Here is a 19,921-nt window from a genome sequence, read left to right as displayed (position 1 = left end):
ATTCATAAGTGTGGGGGTGGGGCCCACCAATCCATGTTGTAGCAATCTCTCCAGGTGATCTCTTGCATGCTAAAATTTGAGAGGCACTAGGGCTGCCGTCTATGGGGTCGCACAGAGTCGGACACGACTGAAGTGACTTAGCAGCAGCAGCAGATTACATTTAAGGGACAAAGAAGATGTATAGTACAGAATAACCTAAAAATTTGATGTGAACAACTGGATGAATATTGGAACCATATTTGGAGATATGGAACACTGGGGAAAGAACTAATTTGAGAGGAAATTTACAGTTTTTTTTCTTTGATATATTAGTATTAAAATTTTAATTATATAGTGAGATACACTGCACATAATATTTAGCATATCAATTATTTTAGATGTATAGTTCAGTAGTGTTAAGTATATTCATATTGTTGTGCAACCAGTTTCCACAGCTTTTTACCCTACAAAACTGAAATTCTGTACCCATTAAACAACACTCCAATTTCCCCCTCCCCCTAGTCCCTGGCAACCACTGTCCTATTTTTTGTCTCTATGAATTTGACTACCCTAGATCCTTCATTGTATTAATCTGGCTGTTCAGCTATAAACAAAATACTGTATACTGAGTGGTTGAAACAACACATATTTACTTCTCACTGTTCTGGAAACTGAAATGTCCAAGGTCAAGGTGCTGGTTCCTGGTGAGATCACTCTTTCTATCTTGCAGCTAGCTACCTTCTTGCTGTGTCTTCCTATGGTGGAGAAAGTTCTGGTGTCTCTCTTCTCTTAAGGTCACCAAGTCTATTAGGGCCCCACCCTTATGACCTCATGTAACCTTTTGTCATTCCACACTGGCCCTATCTCTAAATACAGTCATATTTGGGGTTAGGGTTTCAACATGTGTTTGGGGGGACAATCTGGTCCATAGTGCTCATGTAAGTGGAATCATAAAATATTTGTCCATTTGTGACTAGCTTATTTCATTTAGCATAATGTAGAATTTAATCTTTGATCAGTTAAGTTTGAAGTATCTATTTGACATCCAAGTGGGATGTCAAGGTTACAGATGGCAGGAGGGCATGCTAAATAGTCATTTGTGTGCTTTTTGTGTCTCTCTACTAAATGTCAACTCCGATACATTGTCTCCTATCAAGTCTCCATTTCTAAGTGCTTTTAGTTCCAGATGTGGGGAAAAGGGAGTTTTCAAGGTGAATTCTGAAAGCTGACTTCTTTGGAATCACAGCATTGGGATTACAAAATTGAGAATTAAGTATTGTATTTTTAAAGTATTTTTTCTTTCACAGACTTATCTTGATCCAATTTATATTTTAATATAAAGTATCACAAGTTTATGTAGGCTATAACCATAAGAAAAATTTCTGTCATTATATATTGTTAAGAATTATTCTTTAAGAAAATAATAGTTTTGTTAAGGGAAAATTTAAGAAAATTTAAAATGCTTAATGAAAAATACATGATACTAAATGAAAAAATGTGTAATAGTATTCTATCATTTCTCGGATATAGATAATCATGTTTTACATAGCCTTACCTCAAGTAAAAAAGCCTTTCATTGTTTGAACTATCAAAAGGGGATATACTTTATAATATTTAATATTTGTAAAACATTTCCCATGGAAAAATTAAGCAATAAAAATCCTACTACATTGCATGAACTAACTCATAAAATTCAAATAAATTAACTTGAATGGGGAAAAGAAAACAAATGGTATGGAAAAAGCCTTCTTTAAAACCAAAGTCCACCAAAGTTCATTAGGAAAAAGTGAATTAAATAATCGTGAAAAGACTTAACTTTCTAAATATGAGCAATCCACATCTTAGAAGGCAGGAGAAATTACAGTTTTAAATAGATTTGATAGGGGAGGCATTGCCAAAAATATAGGATATGTGCGCATTTGTCTGTTACTTTAGTAATGATGATAATTCATAATGGTAATAGTTATGTACTAAGTACTTTTGATGGACTAGGTGCTGAGTGATATGCATGCATTATTTAATGTACTTCTGTCAACCACTTCACATAATACACATATTCCTTTCTTACATTTGGGAAATTCAAAGCATCAGGAAGTTAAGTAACTGCTCTAAAGTCATACTGCTGAAAAGTCATATTTTAAAATACAGTGTTTTTTAAAGGAGAATGCAAAATTGCCTGTCTACATACAATGTATTTATGGGTCATGCTTTGATCATTCTTTAATATGTATCTCAAGTACCTACTCAACACAATGTACTTTGTGATATTAGCACATATTTGTTGATTTCCTGCAGGAGCTAATAGGATATATCATTTACTTGAAAGCAAATTGTGCCCATCAAGGGATTAAGAGACAGAATGTGCTGCAATGTAAGTGTGACTTATGGCATTACCTGAAGTCAACCTCAAACTTCTTGCAGCATATTTGGCATTCTGAGTCCAATAATTTTCAGGTCCAACCCTAGGCTAAGCCAGATGGTTTTTGTGTAGCTCTTTTCTTCTGCCTTATGGTTCTATCCCATTGGAAAAGGTTGATATGACAGGATTGACTTCATTTTTACTCATTTTACTGTGCTGATCAATATGGGATCAACAGAAGGATGGACTAAACAAATTCTATGCCTTCAAGAAAACATGTAGAAGGGGCAGAAAAAAATACAAAGAAGAATTAAATTAAAACAGTGATATAAGTATAAGACTTCCTAGTACATGCGGACCAAAACAATGGGTCTATGTATGGTGCAAAGAAAATTCACATATAGGGATGGGCCTGGGGGTGACCGTCATGGCGGGTGTCTGGGTGCCCTATGCTCAGTGCTCCCTAGACACACAGTGGCTACTCTCTGATGGACTTATTCTAGCAAAAGCATCCCTAGGCTAGCAGATATTTTGGCCCAGGGCTTTAAGATTATGCCATGATGTTGCCATCCTCAGTGTTAGACATAGTACTGCTGATGGTGTTATTTCCTTTTCCTGATTTCTCACACTCAGCACTTCACTTGCTTGAAATGGTAATATGTGATGGTTTGCCACCCACATCCTTTTGCCCTCCTGCTTGCCAAGTCTGCACTTTTCATCTTTTTCTCCCTGTGTCCTCCTAAAATTAAATGAATTACCACGAAAAAAAACCAGAAAGCACCCACCTGACTTACAGCTGCCCCATAACCCTGGTCATAGAGAGGATTGCAAACTTTCTCCTGCTGTCTACTGAATGATGCTAAATATATGCTGAGTATTTCCAACTGTTTTCTTGCTTTTGGCTGTACTTTTTTTGAAATGTCAGATTTTTTTTTAATAAAGTTGCTAAATTGTTTCGTCTGTGGATAATTTTGTTTAAATATTTCATTAAACATATTTGCAGCCTGAGACAGTTAATGTTGAATTGAAAACTGGTTAGGTTTTTCAGTTATTTTTTTTAATGCCTGGCAGCTGGAATATATCACTAAAATGCTGACGTTGGATTATTTAAAACAGCATTGCCTGTAAGGCTAGGAGAAGCTATTTAAGACAAACCTCAAGAAGGCTGGTGAAATAATAGCTGAAGTTATGTTATGTCAGCCAATTCCTCAGCATAGAACAGAACTGTGAAGCCAGAATTGTTATCCTTCACTGTGACATAAAATCTATATTTTGATCCTTTTGATCATTAATAGTCCTATAGGAATTGAACCCAGGAGGAGTGTGCTTTCATCCCGTGTGTTGGCCAAAGGTCAATTTGGATGGTTCTGCTTTACCTTTTCAATATGCGCACAGTTTCGTTTAGATATAATCAGAGTACCGTTTTTGAAAGAGCTCTGAGGTTGTCATTCTATATATAGTTTGTATTTCGTGAAGAAATAGGCTTAGCTATTGTAGTGGCCATCTGCAAACATATTACAGAAATTCCAAAGTGACTAAGGGATCTATGGAGTCTTTTAATCTGATACTTTAAGTCGCTATTTCTCTTAAACTGAAAAGTGATTTTTATTTAGTTGATTAGTCAACAGGCCACCAGCGTTTTATGTACAGATTCTGTACTCCTTCCTTATTGCCCTAGTTAAGCTTGAGGGAAAAGACACTGGACAAGAGATGGGAGTAGGTGGGGGAGGGAGGTAACATAAAAACTAAGTTAGAAATCCCTGAATGTTGTTCCATTTGCTATCCTTACATCTTTAGAGGATAGCAAAGCTTTTAGTCTGCAATATGGGATAATAATATTTATTTTACCCATTTCACAGGGTTTCACTATAATATGTCTGTTTGTAAATGACAAATCCTTCTGTAAATGTCTCCTTGTAATAAGTGAGAGAATCTGTCTTTAACATATTTTGATCATTGTTTGATATGTGTCTAGAAAATATAAACACACGCAAACCACGTAAGCAAGAATTGTCCTTAAGAAAATCATAATTATTAAATGAATGCAGTTTTTTCTGTTTTCCCTGCTGTCTTTTGTCTCTCTTTTCTCTCCCAGTATCCTCCTGGTTATTTAGAATGCCTACTTTGGTGACCCCCTACCCCATCAAGGGCCTCATGTTGTTGTATCTATTCCCAAATCCTCTATATTTGAACCTTTTCTTCCCTATTAAACTGAAATGGCAGTTACTGTCATTTGTCTCCTCCCCAATGCTTCATACATTTTTGATAATCCTAAATTGACCTTATATTAAATGGTTGCCAGCAATACAACTCTAAATATCCCATCTTGCTAGGCATGGACATTCTATAAAATGTTAACATTTCTGAAACTGTGAGCTGCCTGTTAGAAGTTTCTTTCTTTCCTATACTATTCAAGAAAATCTGTTTTAAAATTGGTATTTCTTACAATCATAGGAATCTTAGAATTGGGAACATAGAACGTAAGTTCAGAGGGGATTTGGAACATGTAATTTGGGCAGGGGGGCAGGTGATTCAATCATAGATTGAAAATTCAGAAGTTATAAACAGGTAGACAATGAAAAGTCTTTCTCCTAAGCCTGTTTCTCCCACCAGTACCTCTCCCCAGAGGCAAATATTATTTGCATACGTAGTTGTCCCTAAGTATCTGCAGGGATGGGTTCCATGACAGCCTCCCCATCCTCATCCCAAACCAAAATCTGAGGATGCTCGAATCCCTTATATGAAATGGCAAAGTACATCCACAGGTACAGAGGGTCAGCTGAAATAGAGCATATACATACACTTCTTTAAAATTTTACTTTCAAAAATAAAACTCAAATGACAATGACATATAATCTTTTTTAATCTTTTATATTAGGAATGTAAAATTTATCTTAGCGATTGTTTTCTCCATTTGCAAACGTACCTTCATTTCCTCAAGGCAGCATGTTTTTCCTTTGAATAAATCGAATATCATTTATTTGGGCTTCCCTGGTAGCTCAGAGGTTAAAGCATCTGCCTGCAACGCAGGAGACCTGGGTTTGATCCCTGGGTCAGGAAGATCCCCTGGAGAAGGAAATGGCAACCCACTCCAGTACTCTTGCCTGGAAAATTCCATGGATAGAGGAGCCTTGTAGGCTGCAGTCCGTGGGATAGCAAAGAGTCAGACATGACTGAGCGACTTCACTCTTCACTCACTTTTATTGTTTAGATTCTTATATTTAAAAAATGGGTTCATCTGTAATATATTGTGGTATAAGATAGCGTAAAGTAGGTACTATTTTATTAGTTGAGTTTTTTTTTAATTTATTTATTTGGCCACCTTGGGTAATCTTAGTTGTGACCCTCCTGATCTTTCATCACAGTGCGCAGACTCTCTAGTCATGTTGTGGGCTCAGTAGTTGTGACATGTGTGCTCCAGAGGGTGCAGGCTTCAGTAGTTGAAGCAAGCCAGCTCTCTAGTCATGGTCCACCAGTTTATTTACTACAGGCATGTGGGATCTTAATTCCCCCAGGGGTCGAACGCACATCCCCTGCATTCCAGGGCAGACTCTCAACCACTGGACCATGAGTGAAGTCTCCTGTTGGCTGAGATCTTTATTTAAACCCAACAAAGTGGCTGAAGTATTGATATCTTATACTTTTAAAATAACATACTTGTTTTTATTGCATCAAAAAGCCTTAAATGGAGAGAAATAAAAGAGAAATAGGTCTTCTGCCTTATGTGTCTCTTGGTCAGGGAGATGAAGTTGGTCAGGGAAGTGGAAGGAGAAAAGAAATAGAGTTTGGCATGGATGAGGATACAAGTTAGAAGTGACACTAAAAACAAGGACAAATGTCTTTATTCTTTTCCATTTGCACTGTTACAGAGTGATTTTTAAAGCATTCATTAGTTCATAAATATATTTTAATACAGTTTGAATTATTTCAAATGTAAAGTTATATTTTTCTACATTCAATAACAAGATTGTGGTTTAAGAATCTAACAGAATGTGGTTTAAAAATCTCACAGAATTAGAGTGTGTTTTTCAGTTTGCCAATTCTACTTGAGTATACTAGAGGAATAGTAGTAATTCACCTTTTAAGGCTGAAAATACTTTGTTAACACCATGGGAGTAGGTTTTAAAACCTTTGCAGAAACCTTGAGATATGGAAGATTTTCAAAGTTCCATTTTATGAGTTTAAAATTGCCATTTTAAACTAAAAAGCTGTTTTCCCCTACTCAATTTAACATATTTAAAAGGCATGCCAATGTATCTATTGATTTTTTAAAAATAGGTTTGCCATCTTGAAAGTATATTTTATGTATAAAGAACTCAATATCAGATGCTGATGTTAAGAATAACTTAAGTTTCTAGTTTAAAATACTAAAGAAAGTTAGTAAACTTAACTTCTTGTTTCCTCTCAAAGATTATTAGAGGAGTTCCATAATTCATTATTAAGAATTACTTCCTAAATAGCAACTTAACATAATGGCATAAAAATACCAGCTAAATAAATAAAGAACACATGATACACACAATAGCTAAGCATTGAAGAGTTGCCACAGATACAGTTTGTTATAATTATATCCGGTAATTGAATATGACTTAAAACAAAAATCCTAGACTCCTAGGAAGAACAAATTGAAGGTTAATATATTAATGTTAATACATTAATGTTTGTATTAATACATTAATATAAACGTGATAGAGAGGATAAAGCATTACATTTGGAGTGAGAAGACCTGGAATCAAATCCTGGCTCTGTTGATTTGTTGTTGTTGTTAGTCACTAAGTCATGTCTGACTCTTGCAGCCCCATGGACTGCAGCACACCTGTCTTCCCTGTCCTTTCCTATCTCCCAGAGTTTGCGCAGTCATGTCCATTGAGTCAGTGATGCCATCCAACCATCTCATCCTCTGTTGATCCCTTTTCTCCCTACCTTCAATCTTTCCCAGTAACAGGGTCTTTTCCATTGAGTCAGCTCTCCATATCAGGTGTATTGGAGCTCCATATCCAAAGTATTGGAGCTTCAGCTTCAGCATCAGTGCTTCCAATGGACACTCAAGACTGATCTCCTTTAGGATGGATTGGTTGAATCTCCTTGCAGTTCAAGGGACTCTCAAGAGTCTTCTCTAGCACCACAGTTCGAAAGCATCAATTCTTCAGTGTTCACCCTTCTTTATGGCCCAACTCTCAACTCTCACATCTGTACGTAACTACTGGAAAAACCATAGCTTTGATTCTATGGACCTTTGTCAGCAAAATGATGTCTTTGCTTTTTAATATGCTGTCTAGGTTTATCATAGCTTTCCTTCCAAGGAGCAAGTATCTTTTAATTTCATGGCTGCAGTCACCATCCACAATGATTTTGGAGCCTAAGATCTGTTGATTTGGAAGCCTCAGTTTTCTAATATGTAAGATTAAACTGTTTTGCAAGGATATATCTCCCCTATGGAACATTTTGAGAGGCTGGCAAGTCCTATATAGACTCATTCTCAGAAATAATATTATAAAATGCTTAGATTTAAATACACAGGATCACAAAATAAACCAATTGTATCAAAGTGCAGTTAACTAAATATGAAAGTACACATTTTAGTATTATAAAAACATTTAAAACATTAAGACACATTCAATATCAAAATTCATCAAAGTGTCTCATAACTTTCTTCTTTGGAAATTAGTGGTGAGCTAAAGAACTGAAATGTGAGATGAAAATGCCTGATTTCGTTTAGTTCACAAAGTCACAGATAATGCTAATACTATTGGTTTTATGGTATCGTCACATTTGAATGAAATATTAAATTTCAGTTAGAATTAAGTGAATATAAAAATGCTTTTTTTGTGGTCCATTAGTTTCATTGATCTAAATTCTTTCTGTGGAGCTCAGGATAATCACCTTGGGGCTTTAGGATTTTTAGATTCTTTCCAATTTCAAAATGTAGTCCTCTCTCTATGATTTCTCACCTGTTTATGTGTTCACATTGCCTGGAATCATGTTTATAAAATCTGAAGTTAAAAAATAACAAAATTGTGTGAAACCACTTTCAGTTGATCAAACAACAACAAAATGTTCTTCTCAGTATGATTAAAGTTTAATTTTTCACTGGTTCTGATTGAAATTTCTTATACAAATAGGTGACCAACCATCTAAGAGTGTCTATATAAATCAGAGTTCTCCAGGGCCCCAAGATCTGCATTTGGCCAGTTGGAGACCCAAGAGAACTGCTGGTGTAAGTTCTGGCCCAAATACCAGGGACTTGTATTATTATTCTACTTGGGACTTGAGACCCAAGAAGAACTGATGTTTCAGCTGAATACAGAAAAAGAAAAGACCCATGTCCCACTTCAAGGCAGTCAGGGAGGAGTTCTCGATTACTGGTGGGAAGGTCTGCTTTTTGTTCTATTTAGACCTTAAATTAATTGAATTAGGCCCATCCACATTAGGGAGGGCGATCTGCTTTAATCAATCTACCAATTCAAATGAAAATTTCATCTAAAATCACCCTTAAAGGCATTCCCAGAACAGTGTTGAGCAAATATCTGGACACCTCATGTTCTAGACAAGTTAACACATAAAATTAACCATCCTAATGCCTATAAAAAAATAATTTTTAAAATATCACAGACATCATTATCACAATTTAAACATTTTTATACTGTGTGAAAATCAGAATGATAAATTGCTTCTGCCCAATGAAAATTACAAAATAATGCTGAATGAATATAAAGTGACTTAATTTTATTATAATATGTAGAATGCAGTACTTTAATTTTGAATGTAATTCTTTTTTTGCTATTTGAGTAAGTAGTCATCTTAGATTTCTTAAGTATGTAGGGTGAGTATGTAAGCAAGAGAAAGCAGAAATAAAATGTTTGAATTATTAAACATGTTTTCAAATACTATAGACACCTGTCAAAGTGTCTTGGTATTGCTAGTCAACTAATGCAAATGTTGACTTAATGTCTTTATAGGTCACTTATATAATAATTTACTAAGAAGTTATTCCTTTCAGCTTAAAAGTATACTTGCAAAGAGCATACTGATTTAGGATTGCGGTTATGATTTCACTTCAGGTCTTCAACAGACTAGTGATAGGAAATTAAATGTGATATAATCATGGCTTTTGTCTGAACTTGCTTATTTTATAAACTGGAATAAACATGTCATATCAAACATTAAGTGTGAAACATTTTGAACTCCTTGAATGAAATACTTAATATGTATTTATTCAGCCTTGTAAATAAATTAAAAAAAAATATTGATCTGTACAAATGTGTTACCAATCTTCTCCCACTTGTGGTGGCTAACTTCTAGAAAAGTGAAAAAAATAAATTTTATACTTCCCTCTCAGATAATAGTGCTTTTAGAGGTTGAGTAGATCAGCATCTGTTACCTGATATGGATCCATTACAATCCACTTCACTGCTGTGAGGGAAAACAATTTATATTAAATTAGAATACAGATTTAGGATCACTTCAGGTCTCTGAGTTTGGCCTAGAATTTAAAGTAGTGAATAATAAGAAGATTTAGAGGATAGGTTTTGTGTGCCAGAAATGTTTTCCTCTTAAGGGAAATCCCTAGATAATTCAATCTGAAAAATTGGGTTCTTTTTAACCCTATTTTACTCTGAAGCTAGTTAGGAACAAAAGAACAAAATAAACTTAGACTTGAGGATCCTATAGTTCTGCCTTTCATCCCTGGTTAAATCATAAGAGAGTGGGTGGTAGGAAATAAGATGCTAGGGGAGACAGAGGGAGAGACAGAGAAGCACTGGCCAGATAAGCTCTCCACACGATTTTACAGGGAAACTCAGTAGGTAAAGGATAGGCCCCAGGAGGTCTCCTTAGGGAACTCTGTGTCACCCCTGACCTTCCAATCTTGGATTGATTTTCTTGAATCTTTTACTCTTCATTTGGGCTTCACTTTGACAGGAGACTCAATAGTCCAGTGCCTTCAGCTATAGGGCCCAGCTACACCTTGGGCCGTGCAAGCCTATTATTCTGCACCCTGTTCTCCCAACCTAAATAGTCCATATTAGAACCAGAGATGTGGTTTAAGAGATCTTAACTGTCAAAACATAATTTAAAAACAATTCTGATAATATTCACCCCATTGACATCTTAGAGTTGGTTTACAAAAGAGTTTATGTGTGACAGAGGTGGCAATATAAACATTTAGGGAAAAGATATAGACTTTTCAATAGATGAGTGAAGTAAAGCAAGCCAGAGTAGGGGAAAGGATGCAGAAGTATTTTAAGAAATGTGATCCTGAAGGCTGGATATTACTTGTTTTATTTGCCTGAAAAACACAAAACATGAAAGCAATGATGTAGCTAGAAGAGATCACAGAAATAGACTGCAATGAAAATATTAAAGCTATGCGATGGGATTAGCCATGGAAAAAACAGAAAGACTACAGAATCTGTTCTTGTTTGGGGATGAATGCTTGGGTTCAGTAAAAGACTGAGGCAAAACAAGAATTGTGCTTCGAGTAACTGTTAGATAAAACAAAGGATGTAAGCATTGGTTGGAATTGATCATTTCTCCCATTTGGGGAACTTGCATATATGGGAAATTATTACTTTTTGTGAGAGGGAAACTGTAACAATGATAACTGAGTAAAAGTGATATCAACATTTAAAACCACTATTATTTTTAAAACGTTAATTAAAAACAATTTTTACAGACAGTTCATGGAATTGAAAGATGTCAATTTTTATCCATGCCTGTTTAGAAAAAATTCTGTCTAAGGAGCATGGATAACGTTTAGAGTGAATGTAAGAATTATGTATACAAAATGAAACAAAGACCAAACCTATATTTTCACTGATGATGAATAGGGTACATGTGCTATCTCAAAGAGATGTAGATGTTGCTGCAGAAAGGGAAAGTAGATCACTTAAAAAATAAATTTTAATTTTATTAGCTAGAGTCTGGAAAGAGACTAGATTCCATCAAAGCCTATTAATAGCATAAAAAGGTGCAACAACCTAGATTTCACAAATTCAAACACCTCCAGTCACCACTCAGGACATTTGAATGAGTGAAGCAGCCAAACTCTAAGACACTAGTCATGGGACGCTGCTGAGTGTCTTGACCGCTCAGTGCAATGAAATTCAATTAGAAAAAAGTCTATTCTGGTGCAACAATTACCTTAATAGTTATCTGGATCTCTCAGAAATACTTGGGATTTCTTACATAATATTAAGTGGTCTCTTTGCTTTTCATGTTCCAGTACTTAAGGGTAGCTCTTCTTTAGATATTCCTTAAAGTCTCCCAGTTGGTATTAAAACTCTAGGAGTCTTGGCCCCAGGAGTATATGAAGGAGTGAAAGAGGGTTAATTATCTTTTCAGAAAACTAAGCTTTTAAAGGAAAGACTCGGTGTGTGTGTGTGCTGGGGAGGTCACCATAAAAGCATTAGGTCTCTCATTACACTGTATACTAGAACACTCGTTACTTTTTATCCCCAAATATTTAGTTACCTAGTGCTTAGTGGTTAGCTGTTTTGCTCAGTTGTGTCCAACTCTGTGTAGCCGCCAGGCTCCTGTGGTTCCTCAGGAACCATGGGATTTTTGAGGCAAGAATACTGGAGTGGGTCACCGTTTCCTCCTGCAGAGGGATCTTCCCAACCCAGGGATGGAACCTGCCTCTCTCAGTTCTCATGCATTGGCAGGTGGATTCTTCACCCCTAGCACCACCTGGTGCTATCTAATTACCCAAGATATTTGTAAATGAAGTCAATCTGAAGCCTTGACTAGTTTATAAATCCTTACACCAATTTTCCATTTTAATTGATCTAAAGTTTGTTGCAAATATTTTTGATATCTATTTACTTTTCATTGATTGGTTTATAATATTGGTATGATTTCTGTCATATATCAACATGAATTAACCATAGGTGTACATATGTCCCCTCCCTGTATTAGTACCTCAAAAAAATAGATAAGTATTGAAACATTATTATATGTTTGAAGGATCTAGCACTGTAGCTGAAAAAGGTTGGAATAACTCAGTTTCTGAATATTAAAATACATGTTTCTAAATCTTTTGATAGGTTATATTTAAAAGTGTTTCCGAAATTATATCATGCCAAAGAAACATAGGAAGGGATTGAGGAGTCTATGTGCTGATTCAATGGCAAATTTGCACCAAATACATACTTTTTGCCTCATATTATATGTGATATTCTCACACTGTCGTCTCACTCCCCTCATGATTCCTGGTGAAGAGACTGGTATTCTTCCACATTTCATATTTGAGACAACAGCATCACATAAATATTCTAGATTTTTGGAAATTTTTTGAAGAAGACATTTTAAATCTTAATAGTTACAGGAACCCTTATTTAACTGGATTTTGATTTTTTTGTTTGTTTTATTTTTGTAAAGTTACTGTCATTTATTTTACATGCTGGACAACTCTTAGTTTAAGAAATAATAGTCCATCATTTTTTTTATTTCCCTAGAGGTTGCACTCAGCTTTGTGGTTCTCTTTGGTTTTGGTAATTGGCATATACTCATAAGACATGTTGGGATAATTTTTGAATAAGAAATGGAGGAACTTTATTTTCTGTGGTTTTCCAAAAAAGCGTTTTAAGAATAGAATTATATCCTACCTTATGCTTTTGAACTGTGGTGTTGGAGAAGACTCTTGAGAGTCCCTTGGACTGCAAGGAGATCCAACCAGTCCATTCTGAAGGAGATCAGTCCTGGGTGCTCATTGGAGGGACTGATTTTGAAGCTGAAACTCCAATACTTTGGCCACCTGATGCGAAGAACTGACTCATTGGAAAAGACTCTGATGCTGGGAAAGATTGAGGGCAGGAGGAGGAGGGGACGACAGAGGATGAGATGGCTGGATGGCATCACTGACACAATGGACATGGGTTTGGGTGAACTCCGGGAGTTGGTGATGGACAGGGAGGCCTGGCGTGCTGCGGTTCATAGGGTCGCAAAGAGTCAGACACAACTGAGCAACTGAAGTGAAGTGAACTGAGACCATCCTTTAAATTTTCTGAAAACTTTTTTAAAAAGACAAAATTAAACCTTTGAGGGATTCTACATTCTCTTTTAATGAGTCATTAAAGTTTATAATAAATCTATTCCCAGTTGAAAATAAAAGTTAATCAGTGGTATCCAATTCTTTGCCATCCCATGGACAGTAGCCTGCCAGGCTCCTCTGTCCATGGAATTCTCTAGGCAAGAATATCAGAGTGGGTAGCCATTCCCTTCTCCAGGAGATCTTCCCAATCCAGGGATCAAACCCAGCTATCCCAAATTGCTGGCAGATTCTTTACTGTCTGAGCTACCAGGGAAGCCCGAGAGTACTGGCGTGGTTTCTCTATCCCTTCTTAAGGGTATCTTCCTGACCCAGGAATGGAACCGGGGTCTCCTGCATTACAGGCAATTCTTTACCAGCTGAGCTTCCAGGGAAGCCTGGTTGATGCCAGTGTACAGAATTCAGCTACCAGTGCAGGAGACATAAGAGCTGTGGGTTCGATCCCTGGGTCAAGATCCCCTGGAGGAGGACATGGCAACCCATTTCAGTATTCTTGCCTAGAGAATCCCTTGGACAGAGGAGCCTGGCAGGACAGGCCATGGGGTCTTAAAGAGTTGGACATGACTGAAATGACTTAGCAGCAACAGCATAATTAAAATGCTTTTGCAGCAACAACAACAGGCAAAGCTTGATCTAGGCCAGTGCTAAAGTCACTCTCCAGTGAGCATGAACCTCATAGAAGAATGTTGGTACAAAATTTCTGGTCTTCATTCTCAAAGGTTCCCATTTGGGAGGGTATTGTTGTAGTCTAAGCATTTGTAGTTCATATTTCAAATAAGTTCCTGCGTGTCATTGATCCTGCTCATACTGGCCATTGACACTGCTCATATTGGCCCATGTTTCAAATATCATTGGTTTAGGAATGACCTAAGAAGTATAGTGTGTGCTAACAATTTAAATTATGTTTTTCAGAAAAATAAGTTCAATTGTCCCAGAAGAGATCAGTGCCCAAAAACCAATATCAGTTCTGAGCAGATACAGGATGATGCTGATTACTTCATCAACCATCTTGGAGTTCCCACCGTGAGGTTTACTTATGAGGACATCAAAACATTAGAGGTGAGTGCTTACAGAAATGCAAAACACACACCATATATAGCAGGAATGCAGGATTTTATTTTATCTTGGCTATTCATCTTGCTTACCAAGTAGTTTACTCTAAAAAGTAGCTTCATTTAGAAAATTATTCTTGTTGTTCAGAGGCTTTGTAAGAATATTTGAAAACATCAGCTCTTTTCAATAGTGCTGAATTCAATTTAAAAAGATTTATACTGTCACTCACATTTTCGCAGCTTGCTTCTCAACAAGAAATGTGCACTTGTTGGATTAACATCAAAACATAATTGTAATCTTCAGTATTCACAGAAACAGATGACATATGCAATAGATTCTCCTCTCCTTGCCCAAGGGAAAGTACATTTCACCTGCTGTATTTTAATGTGAGTCTGTGGAGTAGCTTTCCAAAGTTTGTCAATAGTTTCCTTGACTAAAAAGATGCTACGTTTTTCTCATGAGGACATGAAGTTTTCTCCCAAAGGATGTCACAGAGGCCTGATTCACCTTAATTGTGTTCATTCTTATGTTGGGCCTTAGCCTTTTTATCTTTCTCAGAGTTATGTCACAGGAAACTGTTGCTCTGCAGATCCAAACCTACTGAAAGATTTTTCCTTCTTTTACAAGATTATCTCTTCTTTGCTGGGAGGTATTTGAAAGCCTCTGGGGTGGCTTTCTTGAAGTAATTATTTCATTAACAAAACAGTGGCTGGAAAATGAAACCTTGTTTGTTTTTCAGTTACAGATGTTCCTAAAAAGTTGTATCTAAATTGTATTTTTATAGGCTCAGTATCAGATATGTGATCTCTTAATGTCTGATAATTTTTCGCTAAAGTGACCTTTGTGTTTCTCTGCAGACCTCTACCCTCACCCTTCATTTCCTCAGTGTGTGTCTCTGTGTGTATTAGGCACTCATTTTTGTCTGACTCTTTGCAACCCCATGGACTGTAGCCTATCAGGCTCCTCTGTCCATGGGATTCCCCAGGCAAGAATACTGGAGTAAATAGCTGTTCCCTTCTCCAGTGGATTTTCCCAACCCAGGGATAGAATCCTGGGCTCCTGCATTTCAGGAGGATTCTTTACCATCTCACCCACCAGTAGACACTTACAAACGATCACTAACAACTTATATTCTTGGAGGGAGAATTTCTGGATGACTCCTATTGTATATGAATTCTTGGGTAGTGGAAAAGCAATCACTGTGATTTATGGTGTTTAAAGTTAAATTTTCATCAATTCAGTTCAGTTCAGTCTCTCAATCATGTCTGACTCTTTGCGACCCCATGAATCGATGGGGAACGTGTATAGAGGTATCTTTGCTCATACCAAGCCTACTATATACACTTTAATGAAATTGATGTATTAAGAAATTAACTCACTTTTTAATTTTCCTAGTTGACACATTTTAGCATCTTTTTATCTTCCTCCATCCCATCCCAGCCCATCCAGCTCCTGTCATGTTAGCACGTTGAAAGAAAGCTTTTATTCAATATATGTTTAATTCATGCTGGTTGAGTTTAAGCCAAGAATTTAGAGAGGCAATATAGTATAGCCTTAGTAATGAGACTGTACTTGTCTTTGGGGGCTTCCCTGATAGCCCAGTTGGTAAAGAATCCGCCTGCAATGCAGGAGACCATGGTTCAATCCCTGGGTTGAGAAGATCCCCTGGAGAAGAGAAAGCCTACCCACTCCAGTATTCGGGCTTGAAGAATTCCATGGACTGTATCATGGGGCCACAAAGAATCGGATACAACTGAGCAACTTTCGCTTTGACTTTGGATTCAAGTTCTAGACATGATTTAACTTTTTTAAGAACTGTTTTTTATAGATGAGGGAACCTTAGTGTATATACAGAATCTATAGTGCCATTGTTTAGTTGCAAAGTTGTGTCCAACTCTTTTGAAACCCCAGGGACTGTAGCCTACCAGGCTCCTCTGTCCACGGGCTTCTCCAGGCAGGAGTACTGGAGTGGGTTGCCATTTCCTTCTCCAGGGGATCTTTTTGACTCAAAGATGGAACTCACGTCTCCTGCTTGACAGGCAGATTCTTTACCGCTGAGCCACCAGGGAAGCCTCTATAGAGCCATGGTAAAGATTAAATGCTTACCATGCATGTAAGAGACTTGGCTAACATTAAGTATATAGTAAGGCTTCATTACCCATAGCTACCATCAGAATTATTATTATCTGACTTGCACATTATTGGGGGAGTTTCAGAACTTTTTTGATAAGACATTAGCGGGAGGGAGGAGTTTCCTAATCATTAAGAAAAGCGTACTTCTAAGGCTGACTAGGTGGGTTATGATGAGTTGGAAGATCTGAGGGTGTAATGGGAGGAAATTTGGAAAGAGGTCCCAGTGAAGTTCTCTGAGGTTACGCTTTAGTCTCTTGGTCATGTCTGACTCTTTGCAACCCCATGGACTGTAGCCCATCAGGCTCCTCTCTCCATAGAGTTCTCCAGGCAAAAATATTGGATTGGGTTGCTATTCCCTTTTCCAGGAGATCTTCCCACCCCAGGGATTGAACTTGAGTCTTCTGCATTACAGGCAGATTCTTTACAATCCAAGCCACCAGGGAAGCCCAAGTTCTCTGAAGGTATGATTATAATGTGAGACTCCCCAGGATAACTCATGGGCTACATGGGGTGGCAAATGAGTCCAACAGGACTTAGGGACTAAACAACAAAAACCTCAGGCTAAAGTTTATCCCCTAGAACTGGATTGGTCTGAATGAGCTAATCAGTTTTTCAGATTATACACAGAATGTGTAACTCCCATCATCAAAATATTTTCTACTGTATTTGTCTCCAAGAAAAGTAATTAAAAGAGAATCTTCTGTGTTTTATAACTAATGACCTTGTTTATATTGCTTTAGTGTGAGAAAAAAATTTAATGGATTTGTCCCTTACAAAATGTGAAAGCTTGAGATGAGACAATTTTGTATGGTGAACTGTCCAAAGAACAGATAATAGCCTTTGCTTTCTGTGTTAACCTATAATAAATATTTGTATGCAGTTATTAAGAGGAATTATAAACATTGAAAGACTTTATCCACGCTTTAAAGAATATTTATCCTGTGTCAATTAGTAAAAGCAGATAAGGAAATTAGAGCTTTTCCCATGCAATGAAGATAAAATATATATTATGTTTATGTATTGCATAATATACTATATGTGTAATATACTATGTAATGTCTACCACTTATTGAATACTTGCTTTGCTAAATAGTTCTACATTAGGAAATATTTTAAATTACCTTGTAGAAGGAAATGGCAATCCACTACACTATTTTTGCTTGGAAAATTCCATGGACAAAGGAGTTTGACAGGCTACTGTCCATGAGGTTGCAAAGAGTTGGATGCAACTTAGCAACTGAGGTATATTACTTTATCTCGTTTATCATTTACAATATCCCTATGAGTCACCTTTTATTACTGGCTTTTTTTTTTTTTTGCTGGGGATGAAATGGAGCTTAAAATCAAGTAGCTTATCCAACATCATAAAGCTAATAAATGGCCAAGATAGAAGTTTATCTAGATCTCTTTAACAGTATTCCTCAACTATTACAATAATCCTCAACTATTACATTAAAGTTTGCAAATTTGTAGCCCAAGGGAAAGATCCAGTCCACAGATATCTTTTGTTTGTTCTGAGCTTTATTGAAAACTTGAATTTCTGGAAGCAATGGATTCCTTTTTCCATGGAAACAGTTGGCTAAATTGTGCATTACAATAACAATATTAAGCATATTTCTTCAACACATCTTTCTACCAAAACTTAGGAAATGAATGATCCAACAACCTAAAGGGCCACATGTTTCACCAGACTCCTATCACCTCTATTACCTGTCTGGAGGCTGTAGAAACTGAGTTTGTTATCTTTGTGCTCAGTATCTTTGCATTTTAAGTAAAAGAACTTAAAGCTATAGTCCCTTTCACTTTAAAAATTGTATATGCATTCTAAGTATGCTAACATTATACTCATGTTTTTAAAGAAATTATTTATTTATAATTTATTTAGGTGATTATAATGCAAATCTAGAATTTCTGACAGGATTTTTAATCTAGCAAGATTGATCATGAATCTATTATATTCAATTTCCACAAGTAAGTAGTGATAATAAGAGAAAAACTACCTGTAGTAGACTAGACTAGTATGGTAGACACCACTTTTGGGGAAGATATTGAACATTATTAGTTCTAACATTTTTTAGTGAAATATGACATTTTATAATAAGTACTCCCAATATTTCATACTATCCATATTCCCACCAGTAAGTTTTCCCTGTAGTTTCTCAGGATGTTCATATATTGCATAGATTGCTTGAAATACCTTTCATCTTTCAGCTTTTCTTGACATCTATACTCTAATTTTACAATAGTTAAATTTCACAAACGAAAAGCAATCTGTGGCTTTGCCAAATGTTAGAATTATTCCACCTCATAAGCTATCACCTTGTTAATTGAAACGTCTCTAGTTGTAAACTTCATTTAAATAAGGTTTTCACTTTCTAAACATCGTTGCACCTGTTAGAAGAAGCATTTTGCACAGATTAAATACAATGCAGAGATTACTGAAAAGAAAATGAAAAGACAGATGCTTTCTGATTAAGAGTGCAATATTTATGACAAGCCGGTGGTCCAATGCACATTTCTTCTGTCACTTAACAGCTGTTACATATAATTTTTGTTCCAGTTCAGTATATTTACTCTCTATAGGGCATGTCAGAGGGTCTGACTTTCTTAGTATATCAATAGATCAATCCATGCCCTAACAAGTTTTATACCACAATTTGAAGCTCTGGTTCCTCACTCTGTTTGACCTTACATTTTTTGCTCTTCTGCTTGAAAAATTCTATTTTAAACCCAATTTACCTCTATAATGGAGCATTTAACATTTAAATTATAATGAGCTAAGAGGGTATTACAGCTTTTATATAGCAGAGATTTTTGCACAATTGTTTCAATATCTCTTGGTACCCCAGCAAATGAAAATCAAGTAGCATAGGTATTTGGAAACTCTTACTAATTTCTTTTAAGTTAGATGACTTTGATATAAATTCTGATTCTTAAACTGATACACAAAAGCATGAATGTGTGTGTGTGTGAGAAAGAGAGAACTTTAAGGTATGGGATAAAAATAATTGTTTGTGCAGACGCAATACAGATGCAATTGATACATACATATTTTGGAGCAAAATATCTCATAGTTTACATGGTGATTATGTTTTATTCTACTGTACAAGTTGAGAAAAAAACTTACATTACTTAAATTAGAGATTATTTTGTCATTTTCATTTTTTCTTGGGAACTTAGTCACTGTCATTGTTATGTTAATAGGTAATAGGTTTTCAAAAGTCAATTAAAATCTTTTTACTTTAGAAACTGAAGAGTTATGCATAACTATGCAAAAACTGAACTTTTTTTGGTAGTGTCTGATAGAATCTGTTCCATACTGTAGCTACACAACAAATTAATGTCACTTA

At 36.2% G+C, this 19,921-nt stretch overlaps 1 protein-coding gene across 3 annotated transcripts in view; it reads left to right on the top strand.

Annotated features, from left to right (window-relative positions):
- Positions 1-19,921, top strand: part of NAALADL2 (N-acetylated alpha-linked acidic dipeptidase like 2) — a 1,546,902-nt gene that overhangs the window by 1,239,855 nt on the left and 287,126 nt on the right. For all 3 annotated transcript variants that reach the window (XM_027540660.1, XM_027540668.1, XM_027540650.1), the window contains one exon: positions 14,298-14,444. In XM_027540660.1, coding sequence (XP_027396461.1) covers positions 14,298-14,444 — 147 coding nt within the window. The remainder of the gene's footprint in view (positions 1-14,297; positions 14,445-19,921) is intronic.

Source organism: Bos indicus x Bos taurus, chromosome 1 (assembly GCF_003369695.1).
Source record: "Bos indicus x Bos taurus breed Angus x Brahman F1 hybrid chromosome 1, Bos_hybrid_MaternalHap_v2.0, whole genome shotgun sequence".
NCBI lineage: Eukaryota > Metazoa > Chordata > Mammalia > Artiodactyla > Bovidae > Bos > Bos indicus x Bos taurus.
The sequence above is the reverse complement of the archived record's forward strand: the minus strand, read 5'-3'. Positions and strand labels throughout refer to the sequence as shown.